The sequence below is a fragment of the Wasmannia auropunctata genome, unplaced genomic scaffold (genome assembly GCF_000956235.1).
Source record: "Wasmannia auropunctata unplaced genomic scaffold, wasmannia.A_1.0 LD335709.1, whole genome shotgun sequence".
NCBI classification, from domain to species: Eukaryota; Metazoa; Arthropoda; class Insecta; order Hymenoptera; family Formicidae; genus Wasmannia; species Wasmannia auropunctata.
The window spans coordinates 108,274-127,902 of NW_012027181.1; the positions used below are offsets into that span (position 1 = coordinate 108,274).

Consider the following 19,629-nt stretch of genomic DNA (forward strand, 5'->3'; position numbering starts at 1 on the left):
AAATATGAGATACTCCTATGATATGAGATAACCTATGCTCCTATGCTCGAATCTGCTATGCTACGATCGTTGCTGGAGTATGAAGGTTATTATGCAATAAAAAGAATAAAGTAATATTTATAAAAACAATAAATTTAATAAAAATAGTAAAAGTATAACAGTAATAAAAAAGATCAGCTACTCATACTAGACACGCACTGGTTACGCTGGAAATATTGGAGATAAGTGGGTTTGCGATAAATTTCTCCATTACTTTTGTATTTCAAAAACATTAAAGTTTTCTAATCACAACACTGATGTATTTTGTACTCTATTTAGCGATTTCTCGGAGTATCTCATATTAGAAGCATATTTTTTTCTATTTTGCATAAAGCTTTTTTTTGAAATTTTTTTAATTTTCAGAAAAAAAGTACATTCAACTTGGATTTTACATTTCAGTATCTTATATAGTGTCTTAAATTCTACTCAAAATAACCGTTCCGTTACATTTTTTAATTCTTCCGACAATTACATAAAATGAACTCGGTATCTCATAACACTCTCATTTATAAAGTTATTAAGAATTCTAATGCTAGACGGAATTGTTAATATTTTACTACGGAAACTTACATTATTAGGATCAATTACGTTATGTGCTGTTTCATCTGCGCGAATATATATGTGAATGGCGAAATTATCATTTATTGCTTTATTACTGTTAACAAACCACAGCTACAGTATCGACCGGTTTGCATGTCGCTTTAATATCTATGCATAATTATCTTGAATATTATAACATCATGAATATGCGTTATAGATACTATATCATTTAATGATCACAAAGACACGGATGAATGTTTCATATTTGCCATTTCAATTGTTAAACTTCAATGACTACCGACGGTGTTGCATTAATTCAGAAACGATGACAAAAACGATCGTTATTTATTGATTCGATACAATATCGAGCGTATATGGTAATATTTTTAATATGAAAAAAAAAAGAATATAAGAGAGACAAACTCGCGAATGCGCACGACACGAATTCGCGGAATAAATAGCTCGCTGAAGTTAAAGAAGGGCAGTTGTATTTGGGGGAAACGTTTAAAAAATTTAGCGTTCTCAGGTATTACTGAAACATTTCGTGCTACGGGCGGTGAACGGCAGCATCTATACGTCGAAAATAAGAAAAGAAAGTTAAGGCTCGAAAGTTTATCAAGCGAAGATCCACTGGATCGTTCGCGAACTTCTGTGCTTTCTCTGTCACCACGGAAGGAGGTACGTCGAGGATCGAGACGACGCGACGACGAACATCAGAGGAACGGGGGGAGATGAGGAGGGGGAAGGGAGCGCGAGAAGTCGCCCGCAAGAAAAACGAAATAACTGCATCCTAACTTCTGGACGAATCGTCGTAAACTGCGGCAAGTTACGGGACGTCGAATTCAAGAATTTTCCCCCGAATTGTGCGGCGCACTTCAGCAATGCTTTTCCGCTAACCGTTTTCAGGTCCCGACGACACGAATGTTCGCATCCGGCCGACGACGCGACGCGGACGGCGGGAGGCAACATAAAAACACTCGGCGCAACTTTTACCGAATTATAGGGTACTCGAGAGACGAATCGTTGGATCAACTCTACACTCTCTTTCGCAGGATGCGTAAGCAATTCTGCCGACTTTTTTTGTCACCCAAGATCGAACACTTTGAGATTCCGAAAATCGCTCGTAAAATTATATATTATTGAATCCATAGTATATCTGCGTAGTTGATAGTCGCAATGTTAATCCGATCAAGATGTCGTCTAGCAAATTTAATACATGTAATGAAAAAGATAATCTCCACTTTACGTTGTAATAGACTTACTGAAATAAGAATTGTTTAAAATATTTCTGCAAAATCAAGAAAAAGATTTATATACCGCAAGTCCAATGCTTGAATTTAGTCAATCAATTTTATTCGCATCATTTTATAATAAGAGCATTATAAATTTGCTTTCATCGGCAAGTTACAGACTGAGTGTCGACGTTTAACATTTTCAAATAAAAAGTTTGAGAGAAGTACTCTTTATCGAATATGGCCAAGAATGTTTGCCCTCCCTTTCGCATTTAAATAACGCAGCCACTTTTAGAATGATGTCTATTTTCATTCCGCTGTACAGCACATTATTTATTACACATTTTTTCTCATCACATAATTTACATGCAATATATAAGCAAATTACTTACGTTTGTAATCTCCGAAATGATCGGCTTGTTTGCCTTCCACCAAGTAATCACCGCGCTTGGCCGTGATCCGCTCGATCGACATTCCACATCGTAATTTTTGTCTGCTGAAACCTTCGTTTCCTTCGTCAGGATTTGAACTATCAACGGTTTTACTGCAACAATGAAAAAAATATATGTGTTGTTTTCGTGTGATTACAGTAAACTATATAGAACGCTTTATTTTTCAGGCTTTTCTATTTGCGAAAAAAGTTTCACTCCAATTTAATAAGCGGAAAAGCCTATTTTTTCGACGGAAAACAAAATGTAATTTGCATGCAACGTATAGTCGTGTATGTGTACATTTACTATTCATAGAGACGTTCTGTCATTTCAAAAAGCAGATGCGCTTGTACATAAAAAACATAATGTGTCTTATACAATGTGAGAGATTCTATTGTACTTGTAATTCTCATTTTTCTCCCTTTATTGTGCCACTTAAAAAAAAAAAGATGCACATTGCGAAGGTAAAATTATATCGTTAAGCATCGTCTCTACGAGCGCAGCCAAGTTTCTGCTATGGCGGATCTTAATTTAATCAACTTTATTTCGGATCGCTACTGTTTCGAAGTTGCCCGCCGAGTGAAATCGTGAAAATCGGCTCTTCGTTACTACAAAAGCGCTCGGACCGGGGAAAAATCCGAGAATAAGATTAAACGGTCGGAATAACGACGAAACCGGGCTATCTAATTCCGAGGGAAGCTGGAAAACGTATTCGTGAAATTATTCCGAAATTTCGTCGCCTGGCAAACTGAACGAGTTCGCGTGCGACAAAAGGATTAAAGAACCATGTGGATCGCTCAAAAATCGCGATTAAAATCTTGCTCTTCGCGCGGTACGGGGATACATTTTAATTATTTTATTTTCAAATCCACGAGAGAATCGTACTGATTCCTAAAATTAAAGTCTGCAATCATAAGATTAAAAAGAAAATAAGCGTATTAAATATAAAACAGTGTGTCATTCATCTTATTTTTGTTGCTGCTTATCTTCATTCTTTGTGTTACTGAAATACATATAAAACGTTTTCTTTATCTTTGCTATGAAAAATTCATAGCCCTTTGCACTTTTTTTATAACTGAGAGTAATTAATTTTATTATGATTATTTCAAGCTCCACTTTTGCGGAAATTTTGTGGTCTGCTATATGTAGAATAAGAGTAGAGTTCCAATAACGTTGATACTAAATGGCACAAACGGCACAAAACAGTAAATATTTTTCAAGTATCAAAATATCAATGGAAAATTGTAATCGTATTGTTGTAGGTACGTGACTAATCTGCGTCACTAATGTTAGCCTTAGCTCAATCTATTTTAATTTCAAGGTTACACAGATTATAAATACTATTTGTGTCTAAAATTATAATATCTTTCTATATTAGATGACATGACCGCACAGATGTAAAAAACACGCGATTATCTAAAAATAATTAACAGATAAATTTAAAAAATATTATTCTTAAAATATATATAAATAAATAAAATATATAAATATTAACTCTTGGCGATTTTTTGTTGATTATCGATTATCAAATCTAAATTTTAAATACTTTGCTTTTTAAATAATTTCACTTTTGATCCTAATATCATGTAACGAATAGCTATCATATTTATTAGAAAGACATAATTCTACAATTACAAAATTACTTCGCTTATACGAAGTCTATATACATTAATACGAAGATTGTTCAAAAATACTCCACAATTTTTTTCTCAGAATATATTTACTCAAAATAGTTGCAATTTGTTGACAATATAAAAAAAATGTTTCTTTTCTTCACGTACTATTTTTTTCTATATAATTTCCATCAACTTGAACGACCTTATGCCAGCGTGAAACAAGTGCATGTACTCTTTGCCGATACCAGTCCTACACGTAACCACATTTTCGCTGCAAGAATTACGCTCTCATCGTCTTCAAAGTGAGTCTCACGCAAAGCTTCTTTAAGAGGCTCCTAAGAGATGGAAGTCAGAGGGAGGGGAGGCCACATCTGAGTTGTAAGGTGGATGGGGCAACATTGTTCAACCCTACAGCCCGGATCAGGTCCCCTCAGACTCTCTTTGGGACTCTTAAAGAAGCTTTGCGTGGGACACACTTTAGTGTGTGAAGATGAGGAGAGCGTAATTCATGCAATGAAAACGTGGTTACGTGCACCGGACAAGAGCTGGTACCGGCAGGGAATACATATGCACTTGTTTCACGCTGGCGTATAAGGCCGTACAAGTTAATGGAGAGACTATATAAAAAAAATAGTACGTTAAAAGAAACATTCTTTTATATTGTCACCAAATTGCAACTATTTCGAATAAATACGCACGGCAAGAACGATTTTATTGAAAGACCTAAAAATTTTGCTAAAAACAGATCTGAAAATAATTTTTTATTGAATCACCACAATAATTTGTTGGAATGTTAAAATTGAGAAGTATTGCTATAAAACGTTTTGATATTCTAGCAATCATTTTGACTTTCGCACAAAATAATTTTGCTTATTGAACAAAAATTATTTTCAGATCTGGATTCAGCAAAATTGTTCTTTCCGTGTATTCTTATAAATATATAAATGTAGAAAAAAATTGTGTGGTACAACCCTCGTATATTCGCGTACGTTTTATGATATCTTATTCGCTTGTAGCAATTACTTGATATTTATATCGATCGAAAGCAATCAAATATAGCCAATTCATAATGTAACGTCGGTGTCACATGGTTGTCCTCGTAAATTCCAACGCAAGCTCATGCGTCGCCACGGCTAACCATTCGTACAACCCCTAATTGCCATTAGTTGGTAGCCACTTCTCTGAAATTGGTTCCTCCGTTTCACTCGGTGCCCTCGTGCTGACGCACACACGCACAATTGCCCCTGTCTACGAATAGAGTCTGATGACCCTCGCGCCATACATTTGCTGCACTTATAGAGAAACTTTCGTTCAATCGTGTAATCAACTTCCGCGTCCGCTCATCACTACGATCACGAGTCCATTTTGATCAGCTTTATTATCGCGAGGGATAATATGATTTAGTAGCGGAAATCGCTTTACTCAGCGCGCACACACTAAAGAATCGGTATATGCAGCAACCTATTCCGAGTAGACATTTCGGGAGGGATTAGGTTTTAATTAAAACATGTCTCTCGAGAGAGCGCGATCACGTTCGAGAGTATAGCTTAGTTTCGCGCAAGGTGGGTCTGAAATACGTATGAGGGTCCGACAGCAGCGATGGCACAGATTGTATCGACGGGGGCATCACTCGATGCGCCGCGCCGGGCCGGGGCATCGCGTGTACGTCGATCGTGATCGCGCCTCACGGTGCCACACCGGCGAGGGGAAGGGATTGTATCTATTTTCGACGTTCAATTAGAACAAAAGCACGCAAAGCCGGCGTGCAATTGCCTGAACGAGTAGCGATGGTTGATTCTCGCTACGATATCCGGAAATCAACCCTTCGACATTGCGGTTCTATTGTCATTCGTAATTCAGCGATCGCCGACAGCTTTGACAAATTGCTCCACTCTATCAGTCGTTTCGGATATCGTGTTCGCACGCTTGGCTTCAAGTTATTTTCCTCAAGCGGGCCTTGTTAACACAGCTGCTCACGACGACTCTTCGCTCGAAAATTCAGGACGAAAGGGATGCGCACGATAAAAGCCGCGCGGGACATCCCGCAGGAGGCATGAATGAAAATCTCGAAGATTGTATACATATTCTTATGTCTAAAAAATGTCGCACTCAATTCAGCATGTCAATCAATCAACCTCCTCACAACGTCACACCCAAAAAATATATTCTATTTATAAAGTGAAATTTTCTCTAATCCCATATTCTAAGCGAAAACTTTTGCAGAAAGAGTATTCCTCTTCCAATAAAGTGAATTGTTCATTTAAAATCTATTAGATATTATTTTTCGCTTTTCTTCTTGCATTAAGAGAAATATGTTTATTTCAAGCCCTCTTACGTGCGATATAAGTAACACGAAAAGCAATGTATCGCTGCGTTCTGCTGTGACGATTGATTGAAGTGTTGCGTTGCATTTGCGAAAACATAGATCCAGTAAAGCTGCGTTCCGTTATTTATTGCAAATACTGAAAAACTACTGTATAAAAATATGAATCATAAATATAGATTTACAGTACAAAATTTGTACTGTATAATGCAAGACGTATAACTATTAGAATATTGTGCACAGAATATTTTCCTCTTAATTTCAGAGGCCATCCTCTTGAGGCCATATACAAGAATAAAATCCTCTGAGATTTAGCGGATTCCACTATAATATTAAAATTTTTTTTTTTTGGGTGCACAATATACGACGAAGTATAATGCGCGTCGTTTTCTTTCTTCGCACCTCAAGAGTCCCTTTTATCGTTAACCGTAATGCGCACTCATCCAAGTTTTACTCGCGTATTATCGAGGCGCCGCGCGGCGCGATGCCATTTGCGTATACCGGCGAACAAACGTCCGTGAATTAACGCTCGCCGCGGGCCGAGCCTTAATAGTTTCACGCGTGTTTACCGTCGCGTTATCGTTTTGTTCGAATAATTCCCTCTACGAGCCGACGCCCCCGGCCTACGCGGCGCGGCGCGGCAGCGCACTTATCAAACCCGGGCGCGCTCTTCGCACCTTCCCATTTATTTCCAGGCGGTTGAGCGGCCACCTGCTCCGTCGGAAAGCGCGGCGCGGCGCGATTCTCGACCGCGCCGACCGAAATCAATGCTTTCTCCCCTCCCCCTCCCCCCTGCCCGAGAAACCGTGCGTCGACGACGAAAAGCGCACGAGTAGAAATCTCCCGGTCTTATCGGGGAACGAAGTCGAGATAGCTTCCTTGATGAATGACGATGATGTCCTCGCGCGTCATGAAAACGACGCGACCCAGCTGGGATTATTAATTATTATCAAGCAAACAGTTTCCGGCGCGCATGACCACGCACGAATGAACGTCGCGCGCACACGCGTCCGCGAAGGTACGTGCTCGTGTGTGCGTGTATGTGTGCGTGTGTGTGCGTGTGCATGCATGCGCTGCGCCGATGCACGCACGACCGGATACGAATTAGTGCAATTGCAATTGGCAAGTCTAGCGAGCTCGTTTATCACATTGATACCGACTTTAATTCTTAACCGTCGCGTCGCGTCGCGTCGCGTCGCGTCGGCACGAATTGTCAAGCGCCGCAGCAGAAAACGCGTCCCCTCCCGCGCTGCTTGTTTCGCCGTTGCGAAAAATTTATGAACAAAGCGCATTTGCATGCCACGCCACAGACACTCCCGGACCACTCCGAGAGCTTTCGTCACGCCAGCCGCGTCACGTGTTCCGTACCCACTCACTTATTTTTCACATTCTCGCCGATTGAATCTCGCTACGAACAACAGCGCGATACCGTTGTGAAATGTCACTTACACAAGAGTTTTAGCCCTTAATTTATCTGTTGTTACGTATAACGAAATCACAAATTAAATTTTTCTAATTAAAAAGTTTTTAATTATAAACTTGAATCTTTTAGCCTTTAGAATGAAACAAGAAACGCGCGGAATCTCGTTCCATCAATCTCACTCGATCGAGATAAACTTTTCGAATGGCGAGGGGTTAGATCTTGATGAAAGGGGATAATTTATTGTTCAAAGGCGTTTAATAGCTCATTAAAATTTCAAGATGATTCATGTGGCGGTAATTAAGAATGAATTGATACGCATTCGAACAGGCGGGAACGTGGACACGCATGCTTATTATTATTATTTGTTCTATCGAGCGAATTCGGCATGCATCGCAATGTATGAATTAATAGGCATCACCCGCGGGAATATACGAAATTATTTGCATACAAGAGTATACCCGCTATCTACTAGTTACATATACCGTCTGATTATTTATGCTTGGCATAGGATTAGTTGTTTGTGCGAACTACCCCCTTGCATAACTATCGCATGCAATTCCTTGAAACAAAAGCAATCGTAAACATCGGCCTGTGATTTCAAGGAACCGTAATAGATAAATTTATATACACAGATATAAAACATTCGTTTTTTGCTTCATGTAGAGAATAAAATTAACATAGGAAGATATCAAAGCGTCTGCAAAAGTCACAGATATATTTTCTTCTTCCAGGGATTGTCATATTTTTATCGTTGTAGGATGTATATATTAGGAATTTCTGCGGAACTTTCACGATTAAAAACATTTATATATATTTACATTTAAATATATTTACTTGATGATAATTTAATGTATGTAGGTAAATAAATAAATACATTTCTCATCTCTGCTATCCTTTTTATTTTCCACTAGCGATTTCTGTGCAAATCTGGAATGTGTGAAACACATGTGCTAACATATGTGTGCCAAGCCAAAAATCTGGAGGTGGAGATAAAGGAGTGTCGCCATATATCGCACTTTTTTTAGGTTTTTTTATGTTTGACTCCGCGGCACTATTTTTTTTTTATTAACTTGTATAAAAAAGAATAGAACATATAATTAAATGAAGATATCATACTAATATGGCTCTTTTTCCATGCTTCTTTGTATTTGACTAGGACACTATTTTTTTCTTCATGTTCAAAAAGTATACAGGGTGATTCGTTTTACTCTATCCAACCGAATATCTTGAAAACTGAGACCACAAACAAAAATGTTTCAAACAAAAGTTGTAGGACATAGAAGGAGACAAATAATGATAAAATCAATTTTTCTCAAAAATTGATTTTTTAAAGTCACATGGAGGTCAGTCTACTTTTTTAAATGGAATGAAAGGATTTTTTAAATAATATGATCCGTCTAATTATTGTACATATAAAGTATTAAGGTAAAATTATTGAAAAATCAATGCTTTACGAGATATTTAATATTCATGCCATTAATCAACATAAAGTATAAAATATCTCCAACTATCTTAATTCTTTTATGTACAGAATAATGAGATGAATCAATTCGTGTAAAGAAAACACACAGTTGCTTTGCAAAACAATATGTAAAAATTGCATATTTACTTACAACAATCGGTTCATCTCATTAATAATTCGAATTAAAGATGCAAGAATATAATCTTGTCTCTCTAAACTTTCCTTATAAACAGCAGATAATGTAAACAATTACATACACTTACATACACTTGCGGTATTTTTCATCGCACAAGTCATCGCAACATGAAGTATAAATACTCGTTGAAGGTTTAGAGAGAGAATTGATCAGTTGCGATTACAAAGTACCGTACGACCTGCACAATCGATTTGCTCCCCAAGAAAAACGGTAAGTTTTAACATTTATCTAATTTTTTAAATTAAAAATTGAGAATCCAAATTAATAGATAATAAATTATTTATATAAAATAAATATAAATTTATATAAAACTATTGATATTATATTAATAATAAAATATTTTTTGTTTCATTAGTTTTGTCATTTAAAAATAACGTGAAATTAAAATGCTAATTTTTATAAAAGTATTATCATAATATTATATTATATCGCATGCGCGTATCAAAGATGTTTTGTAGATATATTATAAGAAATAATAATTACAGAAAATATTGGCAAAATAAAATTCGTTATTTTCACTATTTTCGTTATTGCTATGATTGCTGTGGCTCCTTCTCAAGGAAGCAACTGTAGGCCTATCGGTATGCCTGTATTTAAATATATTTTGTAAAAGATAATAATTTTTCGCATTATAAAGAAAAAGAAAACAATGATAAAATTACAAAAATTTGTAACTCATGTTCTATTTTCTATGCGTAATTCATATATAATCTTATTGAGACTATAAGAAAATGTTTTATATCTGTGTGCAAGATAATAATCTCGCACAATGCTTTTCAGTGCAATCATGACTATGATTGTTGCGGCGGGCCTGCAGTTATGTGTGCACACATAGGATTTAGAAAGATTCCTCGTTGCAAATATAGAACTATATGATTTAATTTTGTACTCATGCAATTTAAAAATGAAAATTTACACAATATTTGAAAATACATACTTGTTTATAGCTATTACGCAGCAAAATATTCTTCGTGTCTGAATGACCCTACTTATTATTAACTAAACTAAAATCGATTTGTAGTAATAGCAAAAATAATTAGAAATTAGAAAATGTATATAAAGTCACACAGAATTATTATAGCAAGTACCAAGATTCTACACTATGACCGTTTGTTGGCCTTCTCTCAATTTCTATTGTTAAACCACATATACGGTCGGATATATATATATAAAATATATATAATTTATTTTATATTAATATTTTATAATATTTATTTTATGAAAATAAGAATGTACTCAAGTACTTGTGTTAAAAGTAAATGTATATATTCTGACGTAAACTATGTAAAATAGATAAGTGTAATGGTGCATTCGTAATATTAATTAATATAAATTTTTAATGTCAAATAACACATCTCTAATTTATATATTTTAAATGTTTTAATGTCAAATTAATAATGATTGCTTTGTTAAATATACATGTTCACCTTCGAATGGCAGACGTAGGCCAAAATCTGTGCTTAGACTTTAAAATAAGAGAGCTCTTAGTCCTGGACCATATTTACCAAATATGCCAGAATAATGATATTAAAATCATAATATCGCTGAACACTTCTTTATATTTAACCATGGCCCTATTTTTCTAATATATTTATAAAAAAGAAGAGAGAATTTCTGTGTTATTCTACTATTCTGTATAACAACTATATAATTTCAAATAAAGACATTCAAGAATTATCAATAATCTTTATTTATTAATAATTAATTAATTATATATATATACATATGTATATATAATATAGGTATTTATTAATACATTTAATAATGCATATAAGAATTTTTTAATATTAATATATTTAAATTTGTATTGCTATTGTATGTATGTAAGATTACTTATTTATTTATATATTAATAAAATTAGGTGCGACTTATGTAATAAGTAAGTAATAGTTCATTCAATTATCATTCAATTTTATCGTTTCAGCAATGATGCATGTAACATCTTTGTGTTAACTGTATTTATTTCATGCATATAAAATCTCATTTATTAATAGGACGTAATTAAAAAGTATCTAATTTTCTTGTTAATTTGATTAGGCAATATGTGATACATAACGTCATTGTGAAATAATTAATAGAATAAAAAATGCTTATAAGACTCAACTTTGGAAAATGATTTATTCACGTAGAAATTGATCGAAACAATCGAGAACTATCGCCAAAAGTATCGAAAATTATCAGCACTATACATTTTCGTAGAGTGACGGCAAAATTAAAGATTGTTTAAAAATGTTTATAAGGCAGGTCAAGTTTGGAAAATGATTTATTCGCGTAGAATTGTTCAGAACAATCAAGAATTATCGTCAAAAGTATCGAAAATTATCAGCACGACACATTTTTATAGAATGCCGTGCTGGCGGCAAAAATAAAAATTGTTTAAAAAATATTTATAAAGCGGAACAACTTTTGAAATTGATTCGTGTAAGAATTGTTCGAAACAAGAATCTGAAGATATTATTCAATTTCAATGAAATTTTACCCAGATGATATTGAGGTTTCATAGTTATTATATTTGCATTTTTTATATAGAATAAAATCTAGATTAGAATATACTCTTAATTTTAATTACAATCTTTCCAAAATCTTCATTATGATCTTTCCAAAACGATTATGATTGTATTCAAAATACAAAATACGATAATTATTAATTTAAAATTGCTATATTTCCAGATAACTACTACTATTGTGTCTTTAATTTTAGGCCATTTTTCCATTAGCCATCTCTCATATATCTAATAATTACTAAACATCACAGACGCGCGCTTTTCGTTCTTAACTTTCTTCTTACTTGTTTAAATGTATTACGTTGTATTACAATATTAACTTCTCGTTACACAACTGTCAAAATGATAGCATGCCATAATGACAGCTGCTCGCAAAGTAAGCGCAATGAGAAAATCAATCAGACTCGCGAGTAAGAGACTTCAAACACTTCGATAGATGCAAATTTCGATTTAACACGCCTTTTTTAGAGAGGATTTTTTTTTACATAAAATGATACGTTCGAAATAAGAAACTATTATTTTTGTTAGAGACGAGAAATTAAAATTTTATTAGAATATGATTCATATTAAAATGCGAGCACAGACTCCTACGACAAATGTCGTATCTTCGAAGGCATTCTCGCGTCTTAAACGCAAAGATGTAGTTCATTATGGCAAAGCTGTACTGATCAACGAAGAATTAACCTTAAAACCACCATGTCCAAAAAAATCACACTAACCACAATGTCGGTTTAACAGACCGCTATCATACTTCCGCTAATTTTATAAGTTAATTATAATAAAAATGTATATTTTCTGAATACTTGTTGATGGAGAAAAGGAAAACTGTTTTAATGTGAGGGTTAACAAAAAATCTTGTGTACAATAGAAATAAAATATATTTAAATGGTGACAAGTAGGAAAATTGTTGACAAATAACGTTTTAATAGCGGTCTGTGAGACCGATATAGTGGTTTAAAGGTTAACCTCCTAATAAAATTGATACATCCAGAGAACGAGGTAGTTATATTTCGATTTTATACAATTTTTCTTTATACTATATTATTTAGCCACGTTATTAAAATGGTGTTAGCGTGCGCCGCGGCGGGTATCGTGAAACACCCGGTTAATCCGCGCGATTCTCCCTTAAGGTTAACGACGTTAAGGTTGTCGAACCAGAGGTGTGTGCGCGCGTGCAACGGTGCGATCGGCGAGATCAATCGGCCGACGAATTAGCGCCTTTTGCAGCTCCGTCAAGCACTAATGCTTTTACGCGTGTTTACATTAACGTTATCGCCGCCGCGCGCCGTCGCGCCGATTCGAATAGTTTTCTTCCCGCCCTTCCGCGATCCTCGCGTTTTCCCTCCCTGTCTGACGCACGACGTTACTGGGTCATTATACGAGTCGAAGCCTCTCCATCAGCCGCCACTTACGCGCGATATCTCAGAGCGCGTCCTGCGTGCGAGTACCTTCTTACCTTCGTAAACGCGCACCCACCCACGCAGCGGGACATCCATACGGCGCGATTAACGCGCCCTGCACGGACGTGTGCGCGCGCGCGCACGCACGCACGCACACGCACGTGTGCACGTGCGCGCGGGCGTTTTCGACTCCACGTCACGTCTATCGACCGACGACGACGCCGACAACAACGGCCGCTCCGTACCTATATACACGGATACGCGCGCTGTCGCACGCCAAGTGGGCTCTCACGTGGGAACACGGAATCGAAGCTGCGGACCGGGAGGCACGCGATTCACTGATCCGTCTTGCGAGAGGCGTTACCGTTATCTCCATCTCCCAATCTCTCGTCCGGACGACTAATAGGTTCAGCACGTGAATGAACCTTGGCCCGGCTGTAGGACCACGTGAAAAGGCCTTCGGCGCGGTGTGCATGTACCCTTCTGTGTGTGATCGTCGAGCCGCTGCCGGTTCGGCCAACGGTGCGCGATATACGGGGAGCAGCCTAAAACCGCACCGCGTGGCAACACGGAAGCGAAACGCCGATCTACATCGGTCTCCATCCTGCAGCTATATAGACTTCCCGCGAATTCGCTTCCTCATATATATAGGCAATGTCAGATTCTGTCGATAGATAACGCCGTCAGTGCAGCGTACGCCGATCTCCATACGGGATCTCGAAGGTCGCGAGGTTGCGGTGAAGAGATTTCGTACTTGACAAACGAGGGTTGTCGGAATGAATTATAATCCGCACGCTTACACCTGCGGCCGGCATTGTATTAACGCCGTCGAGGGTCAGCGAATTTATACAAAAGCGGCGATCGCTATACGTGAAGAGAAAATAAACGACGATTCGGGAAGATATCCCTATACGTATAGAAAAAAAATATAGCGAGACGTGATGGGTTAAATGTTTTTTTCGCTTCGCGAAAATACGCGCGTCAACTTGTAATTCCATGTCTACCTCGACGCGCAAATGGAGAACTCTCGTAGCTCGTTATGCACGCGATAATTGCGTACTTACATTAATGATTACATGGAACTACGTATGTGCAGCACTTTACGTCCACTGGGCACATTTACGTTTAACGGCTGCGTTATACGTATACATATATATATATATATATAATATGCAAAATGTTAGAGAATGTAAACAATAATTTGTTACATTCCGCTGCGGAGTGATTATCGAAAATGAAAACGTGTCGCAAAGAAAAAAAAAGACGTTTTAATGGTACACGCGCACGGAAAGAACAATTTTGTTGAATCCAGATCTGAAAATAATTTTTGTTCAATAATCAAAATAATTTTGTGCAAAAGTCAAAATGATTGCTAAAATATCAAAACGTTTTATAGAAATGCTTATCAGTTTTAACATTCCAACAAATTATATTAATGATTCAACAAAAAATTATTCTCAGATCTCTTTTCAGCAAAATTTTTAGACCTTTCAATAAAATCGTGCTTTCTGTGTGTAAATGCGGTTTCGTATTTTGACGCTATACGTTATTAAGAACTAGTGCACTAGTCTATATAAAATGCTTAGTAACAATGCTAACAAGTTTTATCTATCAATTTTTTCGACTTTGAGATAATCCTTTTTTCTCTCGGAGCAAATTGGGCTGGCTGCGGTCGCTCGATTTGATAGATTGCGATTCGCGTAAAAACGTGTTTATAAGAAGCCGCATTGCACCGAGCACATGCGACATTACGGAGATTGACAAAGTAGGTCGCGCAAGTGGAGCATTTCTTGATCGCCATTCATAATATGGACGTACATTAGGGTAATCGGCGATTCGTTTTAACCATCGCCAGGAGGGGCCTTCATTTTTTTTTCTTTCTTTTGCGCGAAATGATCGACATGCTGACTCAGCGGTAATCCTCGGCCTTTTACCCGATGGAAGGCTCTTTCGACACTCTTCTATTTATGTTAAGACACTATTTTGGACACGCTATTCTACGCTAACGTAATCACCGACCCTGGTAATGCTGGGATCCAAATTACGCTGATATTTTTGTGGCGCGACGCGTCCATTAAGTCATTTAATAGAACGTCACCGTGAAAGGCAAATGTTGCCGCGTTGTCATAACATTACAAATTAGAATTACACGCGGTTACGGCATATAACACGCCGTAAATTTAATGTGTCACGCGAAATTGGCTCGTGTATACGCAAAGTCGAGGAAACGAATGACGAGAACGGACGAGCAACGCAGTTGCAATACAAGCGGTTTCGTCAGGTATAGCACAAATAAGCACATAGAAATACGGATATAGAATAGGATTTGTCAAAAACGACTTACGGTTCATTTCGAGGACGAGCAATTTGGCTTGCGGCGGCACCAAGTTCGTATTGCTGGCCTGACAGATCAGCCTCGCCTGGAGGTGTTGTCGCCCAATTTTCGGATACGCCAAGTGGTTAACCGTTAACTCGAGCTGGGTATCGTAGTGATAGGACTCGTCTATCACGGTATTGTCGAGATACCACGTCAGCTTTGGGCGCGGCTTGCCACCGCGGACCTCGCAAATCAGGTTCACGTCGCTCCCCTCGTTGTACCGCTCCTCGAGGCCCCAAACAGCCCTCGTATCCCCATCCAATATTACCGGCTTCGATGGAGGCACTGTGCGGAATAGAATGCGTCGTTAGAATCCAAACGCGAAACGCTAATCGATCGACACGTCCGGGCCGGTCTAGCAAAACGACAGTCAGCGCGCGAGAGATACGTAATGCGGTCGATGCGGTGGAATCCGGCACAACTTTGGCGTTGTAGCGGAATTAACTGTTATAATGGCCGCAAAACAGGTCGTATAGTTACGAAGTATATTACCGCGGCGGCTCTCTCTCTCTCTCTCTCTCTCTCTCACCCCCTCCCCCCCCAGTTTGCGGGGCAAACCGCGGCTTACGCCGAGATTAATTTATGCGCCGGAAAGTGCCGAGTTCGTAAGTCAACGCCCCAACGACGAGGGAGAGATGTATCGAGAGCAAATGTATATCTAAACCGAACACGTGCGCGCGCGAGCGATAACTTTAGCGCGCCGACGAAATTGAACGATTATATTCAACGTTAAATTACACATTGTATATAAAAGCGGTTCTACCGGGGGCACCGCAACGCGGAGATCGAAGGTGCTTCTTGCTCACCGATACTTGACGCGACCTCCATTACCGCGCCCTGATCAAAAGGACCGACTTTAATTGTTGCGTGATCACTGGTTGATTGAGTTTCACCGGGATACAATGCGCTCACCTATAACGGTTAAGTTCATCCTTTGTTTCCGCGTCGGCGAGTTTCTGAAGTCCACCCGGCACCGGTAGATCCCCTCGTCGGTGCTCTCCAGCCGATCGATGCTGAGGTGAGCCGGATTCGTCGCCGTGACAAAAAAAGCTCTTGGTCCCAATGCCGAGGGCGACGACCAAAGACGGGCGTTGCTGTACCGCCGGCCGCGAACGTCGAAGCTGCAACAAATCGATTGGCTTTCTGCTCAGTAACTCAGCCGTAACGATCCCCGTCGTTTTGCAATTGTTATGAGATACCAGCGCATTATGACTATATACCCGTATACGGGTCGTGCAATTAATTATCGGTGCTTGATGGTTATATAATATGGAATTTCAACGTTTTTCGCTAATAGGCGTAGAATGCTAGAACGATTCCGACGGTATAGGTACGCGCGTCCGGTAATAAGAGTCAGTTTATCGCCGGTAATTACAGTTTTGCTTGTTATTCATATACCAAAAATTGTACCAATTTAATTACATAATTTGCCATGTAATTGCAGCATCAATTGAGATTGCATCCTGGCGTCGTTAAAAGCTTGTCGTGATTGAATTGAATTATATTGTAATTACAAAGTAAATAATGAACGTACATATTCCTGAACACTTGTAATCGAATGTACAACATTCGCTTCAAGATTTCCCGTCAATTATAAAATTAAATGCCTTTAACTATAAATATCCCTAATTGTTTCACTAAAGTGATTTCGAATCTGTATACATATAAAATTCTAATAAGCACAATTTGCATCGGTTTAATGTCGTAATATCTTGTACTCATATTAAATATTTGACACGCAAGATCTAACAAAATCGCTGTGTCGCTTTCTTATCTCATTACACGAATAAAGGCTTTAGAAACGGACGTAAGTTTAACTTGGATAGTGGGCTAAAAGATTAAACCCCGGTTACGTTATGCTCGTCGTTCGTGATGCCCGCGATGTCGAGTCTCACGCCTGCATGTGACCTTACCGCTGCACAGGCACGGCAGCTTCGCTGAAGAATCGTTCGCGGAACTGCGATCCGAGACTGGTGATTGGACACAGACGTGTCGTGTCGGCGTACGGAGCCGCATGGGAGCCGTTCTCAGTGCGTGATTGCATATTAAGCATCCGCGCGGTGGAGCCGCGGAACGGGAGCAAAGGGAGACGGATTAGAGGGACAGTCTGGGGACGTATAAGAGACCCTCGCGCGGAGACCGAAAGAAGAGGAGGTACCTCAGGAGGAGGACGGGGGGAGGAGGGGGGAGGAGAGGGGAAGGGGAGAGCAGGAAATGCCAGGCATAGAGCCCTTCACGGCTCCTCGCGAGCGCGACTGAAAGTTAAATTGCGTTCCGCGACTGCACGGGAGTTCGGATTTTCGCTCGTGACTGAGTAGTCCCAAAGCTATCCCCGCCCTCGCGCGCTCGCTTCCACGGCATTGACGTTGAAATACGATTTAATTCTTCCACTTCGCACTTCCAGTGGACGAGGAGGGCGCTTCCGTGACGCGCCACCAACGGCTGCCCGCCCGCCTCGTTGTCGTAGACAGGACGATGGGAGGAGGAGGAGGTGATGGTGGTGGTGGTGACGGTGCAAAGGTCGAGCGCACGTTCCACGAGCCGTCGCCCAGCGCCCAGAGAGAACGACCCGTGGATATAACACGTTCGACCGACTTTTCTCGCGCGCGATAACCCTGAAAAGCGATTTTCCCATATCGGTCTTCTGACTTCAACCCCCGGCGTTCATCGACGGCGAAACGACTCTCGAGATCGATCGGTCGCCTGCCTACTCACCCGACTCGTCGATCACGACCTCTGAGAGGCTGATTCGTCGAGACTTTCCGGAAAGGCATCGCCGACAAGCCTCGTTTCTTCGTTATCTCGGGAGATTGCAGAGCGTAGATGAACTTATGCCGCTCGATCTCTTTTTACAGTTCGCGAAATCTATTTGTAAACGGAGTACACGTCAAACTCGAAACGTCGAGTGTAGTAGACGAGTGCAGCGATCTCGGTTAACATTTGATAAGAAACATTTATAGCTTTCGTGTTGAAAATTAATTTTCCATTCTCGTAATAATATCGTAATTTAACTTTGATAAAAATAAACTCTCGACAGCTTATCATGACATCTTAAGATGACACTTGAAATCAGTGCAAGCAAAACGCGTCTCTCTTTCATCGCATTTTATTTAGTCATTACTCTGTCCGCTACGCCGAATACTACGAAATACGTTAAAAAATCGATCACTTTCAAGTCTCACGCGAGGGAGGGAATTTCACCAGGTCGCCTTCGGTGGGTCTAAGTGCCTTGAAACTTTCCTAAGAGAGAAGGTAGAATGGAATTGAGTGGATTCGATTTTGCGAAGTGTTATCTATTAAGGTAAAATGCGAAAGACCGCCCGAGAGATTGTAAATATTACCGGGCGTTTTGTTCGATCAAGACGCTGAGCGTTCAATATTACAGGAGTAATATTGAAACTCGGAGATCTAGATCTACGATCGCGAACAAATATTCATATCATGAAGAATGCAGTCAATCGTTTAAGCCCTCCCTCCGCCCCTCCCCCTCCTCGGCCCTTCCGTTCTCCAAAGTAAATGAAAAACTATGATGAACTCCGTATACCAATGTAGATAACCGAGGTAGGATTCAATCATCTTCGGGGATTGCGAAGGGTCTTGTTAAATCAATAAAATTAACCAAAGAGAGAGAGAAAAAGCGTACCCTTCCTTCCGTCTTCTTGAATAAGTTACAGCGCGAGGAAATCTTGATGAGACGGCGATGCACGTCACATGCGAGTTACTCCCATCACGAACGGAACATTGAATACATGTGTAAAGCCGGGAGGGAGGGGGAAGGAGGAACACTTGGAAAAGAGCTATGCGCGATCATGCCCCACGTAACCCCGCAGTTTCCTTTCCTTAACTGTCTGGCGTACGTACGATAAGCGGGCACACGATGTCACGCAATAAATATTTTACTGCGAGAGGTATATATACCGTCCGAGGAGAGAAGGGCCACGACGTTAGGGCGAGGCCAAGGGGGGAGACGTTTTAGTACGGCGGCCGCCTTTAAATTTAAAGTTCCTCGTCGTGGCGAGGATTAAACTGACTTTACAACAAGCGACGACCTACGATCCCCTTCGTATACCGAGCGCCAGCACCCCC

General features: G+C 39.3%; 1 protein-coding gene across 1 annotated transcript in view; it reads right to left on the reverse strand.

Annotated features, from left to right (window-relative positions):
• The window catches only part of LOC105456368 (hemicentin-2-like), a 189,365-nt gene that overhangs the window by 28,662 nt on the left and 141,074 nt on the right, over nucleotides 1–19,629 (reverse strand). The window contains exons 4-6 of the mRNA XM_011700337.1: nucleotides 16,456–16,664; nucleotides 15,511–15,828; nucleotides 2,204–2,355 (exon numbers count right to left, since the gene is read on the reverse strand). Coding sequence (XP_011698639.1) covers nucleotides 2,204–2,355; nucleotides 15,511–15,828; nucleotides 16,456–16,664 — 679 coding nt within the window. The remainder of the gene's footprint in view (nucleotides 1–2,203; nucleotides 2,356–15,510; nucleotides 15,829–16,455; nucleotides 16,665–19,629) is intronic.